This window comes from Scomber scombrus, chromosome 12 (assembly GCF_963691925.1).
Source record: "Scomber scombrus chromosome 12, fScoSco1.1, whole genome shotgun sequence".
Lineage (NCBI taxonomy): Eukaryota > Metazoa > Chordata > Actinopteri > Scombriformes > Scombridae > Scomber > Scomber scombrus.
Window position 1 is genome coordinate 22,503,797 of NC_084981.1, and position 12,600 is coordinate 22,516,396.

A 12,600-nucleotide genomic window follows, 5' to 3' on the forward strand; every position below is an offset into this window, starting at 1 on the left:
GCAAGTTTCTGTCAACTACACTGGGCAGGGCACACTTTATACAATATGAATAATCATAAATGAACATTCAGACATTGATTACATCCCCAGTGGAAATGGATTCTGTGTTGCTCATTTAGCTTTAAATGGTGTCAGGGCCCTGTGGCTTTCAAGGCTCACTGCATGTAATGTGAGAGAAAATATTGTTACTGTGGTGGTAGAAAGAGAAGCAGGAAAATAGTCATATAACTATTGATATTCTGCTGTGTCTGCATGTACTGTAAGAGTGTGAACAGTTAATTATCGGCAAATGGATGTTCATGTGCAGTAATGTGGAAGAAGCTTCTTTGAGGAGAGTTCTTAGCTGATCTTTGTTTCAGGTCTCGGTTCTTGTTATCGATCAATGGTTAAAGGGATTAGTAGTTGTCATTGTGTGCAGAAGTGCTTTCCCTAAAGGTTCTACAAGGCTGTAAAAGTGTGTTTCTGTGTAGCTATTTATACAGACGTGAGGTTGAGTGAAAAAAAGGCGGACCAACATCATAGATATGGAATGTTAAACATGTTTTAGATAAAGATGGGGAGAAGATCCAATCAGATTATAGTTGTTTCACTGCTATAAACCACACTGCATATAAAAGACCATTCTCCCCATTGCTCTGAAGCTTAAAGTGGAGGCACACACATTCAAAATCTGTCTGGATGCTCTGTTAGTCTGTCAGTGTAACGGTACTCAAAGGGGTATTTGCATTTTTCTTTTTTATCACTAAAACCTCAGGAGAGCAATGTTTGTGTGTGTCTGTCTTAGAAAGTAGTGGTAATACAATTCTGAATTAAACACATCTCTTCCCTTTCCTTTCGTCTACTTCCTTTCTTCTCACTTACAGTAGAACAACTATGGCCATTTATTGTTTTAAACATGGCTTGATCCTGCTGATAACCTTTAAGGCATTGCATGGTCAGGCTCACTTTTACAGCACAATGAGATGTTAACACACTGATCAGAAAACAGTGATATAAATGAGATGTATTGTTATGATCATCCTCATACATGGTGCAAAGAGTTTTAACTCCACAGAAATATGAATACTCTGTGTATAATCTAGTTTCATAAACATACAAATTATGTATGGTTAAAATATTCTCCCTATTTAAAATGACCCAACAATATGCAATTAGCTCTTTATATGTGGTAACTGCACTGAATGTGTGTTAGGCTGAAACTGATTCTCTTCTAATTGTTTTTTTCTACATGACATTTTTTCCTGTGTTTGTGTGGGAGCAGTTACATGGAAACCAGATAACTGATTTGTAGTCACAGTGTGATATTGTTGTTTCTCTGAGAATGGCCTTTTAAAGACATAACTCACCCTAACCAAACATAAACACATGGTTAAAACACAGTAATAAGTGATTATTTAATGTATTTGTCGCTTTATGTTGTATAAGTAGGCAAATATATACAGTTTGACATGAAATCAAGTGTTCTAGTGATGCCACCAGTTTATATTGCAGAAATACAAAAATCCCTAGTCACTGTGTTAATCCAGTTACAGGTTGTAAAAACACTAAAGGTAACATTGCTCCAATGTGTTACTGCAAATCAGACATTAACACTTGAGAGGCCTATTATGCTATATTTTTTCAAGACTCAAGACTGTGAGAGGTTGATTAAAGTCCATGGTAACTTTAGAGACCATTGTATGGGTGTTGCTTCTATTGTGTGCACTGCTTGTAAATTCTAAATTTTTCCTGCAGCTTTCGTTATCTTACCAGCCAGCTTTAGAATACAAAAAATACGTCTCCATGATGGTCGAAGGGCTGCAAAACTGTCTGATTACAGTAACCTAATTTACAGGCCAACGTTGTTGACCGAAGTCAACAAGGCTGTTATCGCAGAAAGCCACTCCTGACTGTGTAACATGAGGTGCAGCGGGGTATTATTGCTACAGGAATGTGGCTGACAGATTTCAGAGGCTGCTCTGTGGAAATCTATATTGCTGAACTCAGGAGCTGAAGTTTATCTTTGGTGTGGTTATTTGAACCTGCTGCTGAAACAGCTCAGCAAACATGTCACCTGGAATATACATTTTTATTTGTGTGGTTTGTTTTTAAGGTTCTTCATGCCTCAGAGTAAACAGGGCTGTTTATTGTGGTTTTCTTTTTTGTAATATATGTTGTTGTTTAGTGATAAACCAAATGTCTCATAAGTCTGTAGACAGATGCATATTTGACCAGATGCAACTTCACTGTAAGTTAAACAATAAACCAAAGATGACATATACTAATCTTCTAAGCTAATTTGTCATTAAACATCATCTGCTACATTTTCATATTAAATGTAGCATGTCAAACAGTGTTTCAGACATTGGTTGCACTGAAGTAGGTTTTTGGTAGGAAGTTCTCTATGCATTATTAACCCAAAATGACCTGCAGTATCAGTTTCGGGTATTTTCAAATATATTCAAACACACACACACACACACACACACACACACACACACACACACACACACACACACACACACACACACACACACACATACACAAAAAGATATAGATATAGATATAGATATAGATATATATTTTTAATTAACTTGAAAATGTGTTCCATCCTCCTTTTGTAATCCGGCTTCTGCTTTCTTCTTCTTTAGATGTGTTTGATTAGATTTAGTTAAAAGTTCCCTCTCATCTTAACAACATTCATCAGGTATGTGAAAGTCTTTTTTGAACTCTTTTCTCTTTTTTCCTCTTTAAAGGTTCAACATCCTCATTAATCGTCACCTCACGGTACTGCTCCGGACATCAACATGGGCTGCTGGGATCACTCCTCCCTCCTGTCCCCTGCTCTGAGGCTAGCAGTCGTAACGGTGTTTCTTCTCCTCAACCTCCATCCTTCACTGGCTAGTGCCCCCCCTGAGGTTTCTGCAGTGCCCGCCAATAAAACTGAATGCAGCAAGGCTGAGCCATGTGCAAGGGGTGTGATGTTACCCATTTGGGAGCCCCAAAACCCATCATTTGGTGACAAGGTTGCCCGGGCCACTGTTTACTTCGTTGCCCTGGTCTACATGTTCCTGGGTGTGTCAATTATCGCTGACCGTTTCATGGCATCAATAGAGGTCATCACGTCACAGGAAAAAGAGATCACTATCAAGAAACCCAATGGGGAAACTACTACCACCACTGTTCGGATCTGGAACGAGACCGTCTCCAACCTCACCCTCATGGCTCTGGGCTCTTCAGCTCCCGAGATCCTGCTGTCCGTCATTGAGGTTATCGGTCATGGGTTTAACGCTGGCACACTAGGCCCGTCCACCATTGTGGGCTCTGCAGCATTCAACATGTTTGTCATCATCGGGCTTTGCGTGTACGTGGTGCCTGACGGTGAAACCAGGAAGGTCAAGCATCTCCGTGTCTTCTTCGTCACGGCCACCTGGAGTATCTTCGCCTACATTTGGCTCTACCTGATCCTGAGCGTGATCTCACCTGGCGTTGTGCAGGTGTGGGAGGGGCTGCTCACTTTCTTCTTCTTTCCCATCTGTGTGTTGTTCGCCTGGGTAGCCGACCGCCGTCTGCTCTTCTACAAGTACGTATACAAGCGCTACAGGACTGGAAAGCAGCGTGGCATGATCATCGAGACCGAGGGCGATCGTCCACTTCCTTCCAAGGTACACTCAGATATATCCTTCAGCTGCTAGAACAGTAGTCAGATTAATTATTCACAAAACAATAAAAGCTTATCATGACACCAATAGACTTCAAAGACTGTTCTTATCTGTAAAGCATAATTCTGGTTAATTAAAGTTTGACTCTATAGTTTTGGTCATCATTCCTAACAGTTATAATAACATTATATTCACTAGGTTAATCCTGGGATCCAGGAATGCAATAACATTGTTAAAAAGAATTGAGACTGGGAAAGAAACACAAATCATACAGGTTTTAAACAAACCCCCAAGTTGGCAAAAGTTATTTGGAAGAGACAGTGAAGGTTAACGGCTGAATTATTGTCTGCAGTAAACTATTTCAATGCAGCTGAGTCTAACACACACACATTTCGAGATTCTATCTGAAAATCAGGTATTTAATTTAGTATTGTATTTTTTTCAACAAAAAAAACAAACAAAATTCTACCCTTTCTAATCACCACCAGAAATAACGTCATGATGATAATGATGATATTGGAGACATCAGAGATGATATTACTAACTGTGCTATTTCTCAAACACGTCTTATCAAGTGTGTAATTCATATATGCTTTCAGAAGCTAAAATTAGTGTCTTGCAAAGAATCTAACAGTCATGCTGGGAGCTATCTCTTATACAAAGGCATATCAGTCAGAGAATAGCCTACCAGTATACATTAATTAAGCTGTCCTCATCCAAACATGCAGTGGAAAAAAACAAAGGAGGAGATAAGGCGTTCTATGTAGGCGAAAGTGAGTTCATGAGTAACATGTATCTGAAACAATTATCTCTATTACTGAATGGAGTTCTGCCAAGGTAAACTCATGTCATGAAGCATATTACTGTAAACACACACAAATACTTTTTTAAAGTATTGTCACTTTTTAATTTCCTGTTTTGATTACTATCTGAGGCATTGTGTAATGTCCTATGTAGTACATTGCACACATCTAATTAAGCTTTCAGTTTTGTGGTGCAGGTACATTGATTCACCACTCAGTTAATTAATGTAGTCTCTCAGTGTCTTCCTCGAAATTAGAAATTACCCTTGTTATTATTTATTTGACGAGATAATTAAAAATTGTTGCACCAGTGAGGAACACTTTCATTTTAACTTCTGCCTAAAATAAATCACTGAATCAAATCCAACAGTGTTTCTGAGCGGAAAGCCTAATCATTTAGAAGCTGTAAATTGCTTGCTAAAGAGGTGACAGAAAACAAGGATTTTAATGAACATCAGAACCACCTCTTTTCTCTGAACATATAGTTGAAGTGAGTGTCTGCTCTTAGTCATATAAACACTATTGTGTGTTTAATGGAAAATTTGCAAATAAAACATTTGTCGAAGGGTTGATTCTTGACCTAAACTGAGCAGAATCCTCTCAAGCTGAACTCTATACTACAGACAAAAAATAATGATTTTACCATAATGAAACTTCCTCATTTATACGTATAATATATTATAAATAAGTAATTGCTTATAACTTATCAGTTTACAACTGAGTTTCAAAGCCAAACATATTGAATAGAGGAGTGATATGGGAAGCTCTAACAAACCCTGGCAATACACATTTAATTAGGATAGGACTCACATCACAAAAACTATTGCTACAAAGATACATATTAAATTATTGTCTTCTCCATTATAAGGTGGACATTGAGATGGATGGGAAGATGCTGAACTCTCATGGTGTTGACTTCCTGGATGGTCCGCTGGGTTTGGATATTGATGAGAAGGACCTGGATGAGGAGGAGACCCGCAGAGACATGGCCAAGATCCTGAAAGAGCTCAAACAGAAACATCCTGACAAGGAGGTGGGTAACATCATCAAAAGGACTTACATACTGCAAAGTGCAAATGTAGCATGACATTAAAAAAAGGAAAAAAACAAAAACGCATTGTCACTGCTGTTGTTCCCGTCATGGTTGTTTTTCTCGAGGTTTTTTTCTTGTATAGGAAATGAAATGATAAAATAACAAGCAACAGATGATGCACTCTCTATTTGGCTTCGTTATCACAGTGATTATGATGATGAATGCAGCTGAGGTCTCATCACAGCCTCGCAGATACATTTGATAATGGTATGTCTATGAAGAGAAAATTGCAAAGGAAACCAAGCACCCGTTAAATGAACACATAAATAAAAAGATAAACACGGTGACTTTTAAACTCTGATATTGGCAGTTCATATTCCAAATGTCTGCTGCCTGTCTGTCTGAACTTACGTTCAGTCCCTTTACATGATAAAAATAGTAATGTTTAATATTTGTGTTATTGCTGCAGTCTTCTCCTGTTCAGTGTCCTTAAGCAAAACACTTAACCCTAAGTTTCATGTTGTAGTGGTATGACCGCATAACAGGCAAAAAGTGTAAAGTGCTTTATCTGCTAAGGTAGAAAAGCACTATAAGTGCAGTCCATGTACATTTGTCTACATAGAGACAAAGTAGGACTGTAATGGAAAGTACAGTATGTGTCTCCTGGTATATACAGTACAGTGTATGTATTTTTTTCTTTTCTTAACTTCATGTCTATCACTGCAGACTTCTGAAAAAGAAACACAATGTAATATAGCCATCGAAATGGCTTGATGAGATGCTTTCTACTCAGTGCAGTGTTTGGACAAGGTCTAATACTAAAAAGCATAATGAAAGCCGCAAGCATAAAGACAATCTACTGAAATGGCAACTCTGCTTACATGCATGAGAGAGCCTGCTAAAATAAATTCTATGCTTTTGCCCTGCTCTCTGCATGGATTAACAATAATTAACATCATCCAGACTGACATTAACTCTTGTAAGCTGTTGACAGCAGGGAACTTAGCTAATGCAAATGTTAGCCAGCAAGCATAGTTGGTTTTCAGTCAAGTTAAATGCATTCATCTCTCTGTAAAAATAATGAGATCATGAACATGTTTGATTTGTTAATGTTTACATGCAGTGTATGTTAAACATCATAAGCAGTAATTTAGAGCAGAGATGAGGCCCTTGATCATAACCATGTTTATGATGTTGAACCGCATGAACTTAAGTCCACCCACAGAGACTTTGATTAGTTCAGCTGCTTCTCCAACTGGGAAACAAATACATTTGTCTGATATCCTTCAATACTTTTCTGGTAAGAGGATGACTAGTGCGGTGAGGTGAAAAGGGATAGTGAAAATAATCATGGAATCCACCCAAGAATTCAGTACCAAATTAAGGATCAAGCATACCTAAACAAGATGGATGCTTGCTGTCATGACAGCCTGAATATGGATCCTCTTGTTTCATTTTGCACACCATGTACAGCTGTGTAAAACCTCACAAAAGCCTAAGATAATCTGTTGCATATTCAGCAATGTAACTAAATCTTTGACTGTTGGATGTAATGTTGGATTTATCACCATGGCATACCATTAAATCTTATTTATCCACCTGCCAGGTCTGCTACTCATGCTGGAGAACATATTTTTTATTGTATATGTGTCTGTGTGCTTGTGTTTCTCTTACCAGGTGGAGCAACTTATTGAGCTTGCCAACTACCAGGTTCTGAGCCAGCAGCAGAAGAGCCGTGCTTTCTATCGATGCCAGGCCACCCGGTTGATGACAGGTGCTGGCAACATCCTAAAGAAACATGCAGCCGATCAAGCACGAAAGGCCGTCAGCCTGCATGAGGTTCGCTCTGATGCTGGTGATAACGACCCCATCTCTAAGATCTTTTTTGAACCCTGCTCCTACCAGTGCCTTGAGAACTGTGGCACAGTGGCGGTGAATGTGGTGAGGCGTGGTGGCGACCTGGGCAAGACGATTTCTGTGGAGTACCGTACCGAAGACGGCACGGCCAACGCTGGCTCGGACTACGAGTTCACAGAGGGCGTGGTGGTATTCAAGCCCAGCGAGACAATGAAGGAGATCCGTGTTGGGATCATTGACGACGACATCTTTGAGGAGGATGAAAACTTCCTGATTCACCTTACCAATGTGAAGGTGTTGACATCGGAAGGAGAGGAACCCGAGGAAGGCGAGTCAGCTAATCACGTGGACTCAGTGGCCTGCCTCGGCTTACCCGCTTCAGCAACCGTAACCATCTTTGATGACGACCACGCCGGTATCTTTACGTTTGAGGAGCCTGTATGCCATGTGAGTGAGAGTGTTGGCATCATGGAGGTGAAGGTGCTGAGAACATCGGGGGCTCGCGGTGTCGTCATGCTGCCATACAAGACGGTGGAGGGAACAGCACGAGGCAGCGGAGAGGACTTTGAAGACACTCACGGCATCCTCGAATTTCAGAACGACGAGATCTTGTAAGTAACTCAAATTTCTATATAAATGCAGATATTTATCAGCTTCACTGTCATAGTTGGCATGTTTTTTCTTGATTATTTTTCATGCTGGGTGTCAATGTGATGTTATTGCTGATGATGTGAGAAAGTGAGGGTGTGAGTGTGATCACGATGAGCCGCGAGGCGGACTGCTCATTCGGGACGCGACAAAGCCAACAATTCCCCAACCCTTGATACTTTTTTACCTTCTCTATTTTCTACATCGACTCATTTGTTCTCTTTCTTTATCTTCATCAGTCTGTTCATTCATCTTTGCTTTGGATTCTGTTGCTGTTTTTAGTCTTCTGTGGGTTTTATTGATTTCTACAACCTGTATTGCTGTACAGTCAGCACAATAGGTTCAGCCTGTGAGTTGCTGGAACCAAGATGTTGGGGAAACTAGGTTATTTGTTGGACAGTTTATGGTTTGAATTTCAATAGAGGGGTTGTCAGGACAGGGGAATTGAATGAGCACTATTGAAGTTTCCTCAAGCAAGGCCCTTAAGAGAAAACTAGAAAGAGCTGATTGCTGTAAAATAGTACAATCATTCAATAAAGAGCAGGGGCTTAGAAGGAACATCTATTTAGTCCAACTTAATTTGGGTATACAGAGGTTCTTAAATTATGTTTGCCCTTTTAGGTAACTTTACCCCATGTGAGAACATCCCAGAGCTACCACTCACTCAGCCAGCCAGAGGCTTTTTTGCTGTCTTTCGTGTGTGAAAAGAACTTGAAACTCCATTGAGATTCCCTGCTGTGAAATGCTGCGGCCACAGTTCAAAGCTCTTCTTAGACAAACGCAAAGCTGATGGTGACTCACTGTGAGGACAGTGATTGCTATTTGACCACATTTCAGGGAGAATTTTACCTCAGTGGTGAATGTGCTCACAATCAGCTGCTGTGCTATTCATCTTGGCCCACTAACAGCGTGGGGAATAAGCTCCAGCTATCAGCCAAGTGCTGACCACTTTGGCTCCAAAACTAGCAGAATTTACAAGTCCATTTTTGTTCTTTAAATCTCTAACTGTGAAAACTATTATAGAAAATATGTGACAGTAACAGAATCAAAGTGATTTCCTTGCCTTGCCAGTACTGCAGAAATGAACTGGTTCTGAATAACAGCATTAGGTAAATGTTGATGTTGTAATGAGAATGTATTCTTGCATGTTTAAGTGTGTCAACTGTGTTGGTTGTTGATTTAAGCTAATTAACAGTAGATTCGTACCTCACAGTATCATAATATTGCACATGGCTCTGTTAAAAAATGCATTTAGAAATGGAGTCTTCATTGCAAACATCCCTCTCTTAAAGGTTCATCTTGACAATGTCAGTATGTTTTTGATGATAATAGCCATTTTAATATATGTTTGTGGTATCTTCCTGTTGGATAACAATTTCATGGGGATTTGTTGTCCTTGCGACTGCTTTTGATAAAGATCTTGTGTTTTCATTAACCACCATCAAATGGGATGCCTGTGTTGAAGTGGTCATTTGGTTTTGTGTTGTTACCACGCAACTGTTGAAAAGCTGTTTTCAGTGTTGCTCTTGTTGCAGTGTTTTTAACCTGCACACCTGTACATGCGCACATGTATAAATTAACACACATTCACACTCTACATGTTCTCATGTTTCCCACAATGAGAGGTGAAATTGCTGTTTTCCACCAAACACTCAACAAGGTGGAGTATTGTCGGGCGTTTTACAGAAAATGATTGTTTTCTGTAAAACGCTCAATAAGGTGGGCTACTGGTCTCTCTCCCACTCTCTTTATCTCAAACACATATACACTCATGGCAGGGTGGGAATGTTCACAATGTCACCACAAATTACTGTTAACAGTAAAGCTTCCTCCTGTAGGCCTGTCAGGCTTGTAGCTTTATTGAGAATACAATAAAATTCACAGCTTTCAACAGATGGCCTTTTTACTGTTTAGGCCACGTGCAAGTTTATGGGACTTGTCAGCACGCTTGGAGAACGCCTTGGACCGTTTGAACTAATCGATTATCACAGAGCATTGGTTAAATGATTATGTTTTAAACCCCAGTTTGACCATCTAGACCAGTCCTGACCGACTGACCTTCTTACTCAGCCTGTCGCACCATGGCAACTTGAATGATGTCAAGAACCAATATTGGAGTGGCTACAGTATATTTATGGCCCTAATTACTGAACTTAAGTTATTGGATTCAACTGGACATGTCCTTGGACTTCACAATGCTGAATTTGCTGGATTAGTTTTGGTGAGGGGGTCTTTGTCTTGCCTACAAAGCTAATTATAATATTGAATGAGATGTGGGTCTAGACTTGACATGAGGGAGGAGATGTGGAGCTCTGTCTGTTTTTAGCTGGCAGGCTTCAGTTGTTAGTTGCAGTAGTTTGCCTTAGAAACCAAAAGTGTTTGCAGTGCTTGTTTGAAAATGTTCAGATTGTTTGTGAGATGGGAGAGGGGCTATAATGACATGAAACAAAGTGTGCTGTCATGATGAATGTATGGGAGAGATGCTGTCTTAGTAACAACAGTCCAGACTTTGTCTCACTCTGTTGTTTCTGGTCAGATTTGAAGCAGATGTCTGCAGGGCTAGCGTCTTCAGCCTGTAGCAGACTGCATAGTTTCCGTAGATTATAGCTCTCACAGCCAGTGCTAAGTGGGTTTTAATAACACTTTGTCTGAATCAAATGATGAACTGTCCTTCCGGCTTTCGTGGTTACCGTGTGTGTATGCTTGTGTGTACATGTGTGTGTTTCTTAGGAAAAAGTCCCAGTGGTGGAGCAGAGTGACTGTAAATTGTAGTACTAGTGCATTTCTTCCATGAGAGGCCACAAATTCACAAGTTTGATTCCCACATAATGTTCTTCTGTCCCTCTAACTGCTTCTAAATGTTGTGGTGGATCCATTATGGGAACAGCCTAATGCCTAATTTAAAAGGACTATATTTGTATGTGTTTAAATGTTGTAACTGTTGACTAAAACCATATTTTATTATTTTCATTTAAATTTCCTCTAAAAACCAAACCTAGAAGACAAAAAGTGAACACAAGTGATAAAGATGATGTGAATTGGGTTGCTTCTTGAAAATGTATCTTTAAACATGTCTTTGCAAGCACCAGCAATGAGGACATTTAAAACCATGCTGTCCTTACTGTATTTGCAACTGCATTAGGCTACCACACATAAACACACAAAACAAAGCATGTTTCAAGTCTTTATAACTCAATTTTCATTAAATTACCTGGAACCACTGGATTTGTGGAAGATAAAAGATCAACTAAAAAGACCTTATTTAATTATTTGATTTTCAGTTTATGGGAAAACAGGCAAAACTATAAGTATAGTCCTTTAAGTCAGATTAAGCTGCTACATTTAATTTAGCCTAAATTTAGCATTTGTTTGCTTGAACAGATTAGGAGGTCAAGACAAGTCTTGGGAAATTTGGGTAATTTAACAAAGAGGTTGGTGTGTTGCTTGTTTGCTGCTAGCTATCTTTAATCTTGTTATATGTAAATGATATTGGTTTCCAAAGCTTCAGAGGCATACAGTGCTCGGCTGTGCTTTGTCTTGCGGGTAAAGTTTCACACCTTTAATGTGATGTGAGTTGAAAAGGCTGCTGTAAAACAAGGCCATAAACTTTGTTGAGCTTTTCGCAAAATGCAAACACAGTAAACAAACGTATAACAATAATGACAGATGCACAGTAAGGAAGATTCACTGATTAAACTGCCACATGACATAGCATTTATAGCCTAAAGTAATTGGTAGCACTTGTCCAGAGATGGGCTTGTTTTCCTCTTTATTATATAATATGCATTCCCATAGAAATACATAGTATATGTGGTAAATGAGCCGCTGGGGCCCTGAATATGTCTCTACAGGGAAAAGCAGGGGACGTTTTTGCTGTAGAAAAAAAGGAATTACAAAATAGCTGATCTAAATAGGATTGCCTCCAGGCTAACTTTACCCTGATTCCGTTTCTCTGATAAAGAGAGAAGGAAAGAGGGAGGAAGAGGTGTAAGGAGGGTACAGTATAGGAGAGATGAACAAGTGTGAAGAGAGGCAGTCATGACAAGAAGGGTTGTCAGAGAATGACAGAATGGACAGAGAAGGGGAGGGCGAAAGAAAAGTTTTAGACTTATTCACTGTCACTGCTTTTTTTCCCCCATTTCACACTCTCTCTCTGTCTCTCTCTCGTTCTCTATCTTATTGCCTTTGCTTTCTGCCTGCCCGTTAGAGGCGCTGTGCAATCTGTCTCTGAAATAGCTTGTGAGGGCTTGTCTGGTGTATTCTGTGAAAGATGGAAAGGTGTGTGTGTGTGTCTGTGTGTCTCTCTCTGTGTGTGTCTCTCTGTGTGTGTCTGTGTTAGAGATAGGAATAGGGACACAAGAATAGAGCAGATAAGTGCACAGTGCTGTTTTCTGTTTGTCTTCATTGCTATACAGAAAATACCAGCTCAGTCCTGCATGCTTGTGATTGTGAATGTATGCAGCTATCAGCCTGGTGTTGTACATACTGCTCCAGTGCAGATGCTGCATTTTGCCTGGCATATTTAACAACTATATTTAGCAACTAACAATAACAATTAATATACATTTTATGCATTTCACAACCACTTAAGCTGTGACTTCTAATGCATTACAAGTGT

General features: G+C 39.7%; 1 protein-coding gene across 16 annotated transcripts in view; it reads left to right on the forward strand.

The window, feature by feature from the left end:
* Positions 1 to 2,786: 2,786 nt before the first annotated feature.
* slc8a1b (solute carrier family 8 member 1b) overlaps positions 2,787 to 12,600 on the forward strand; it is a 125,557-nt gene continuing 115,743 nt past the window's right edge. For 9 of the 16 annotated variants that reach the window (XM_062430699.1, XM_062430694.1, XM_062430697.1 and 6 more), the window contains exons 1-3: positions 2,946 to 3,644; positions 5,313 to 5,477; positions 7,155 to 7,945. In XM_062430699.1, the coding sequence (XP_062286683.1) occupies positions 2,961 to 3,644; positions 5,313 to 5,477; positions 7,155 to 7,945 (1,640 nt within the window). In that variant the 5' untranslated portion in view covers positions 2,946 to 2,960. Of the gene's footprint in view, positions 3,645 to 5,312; positions 5,478 to 7,154; positions 7,946 to 12,600 lie in introns of all 16 variants that reach the window. The other 7 variants (XM_062430700.1, XM_062430702.1, XM_062430703.1 and 4 more) reach the window with 2 other exon arrangements.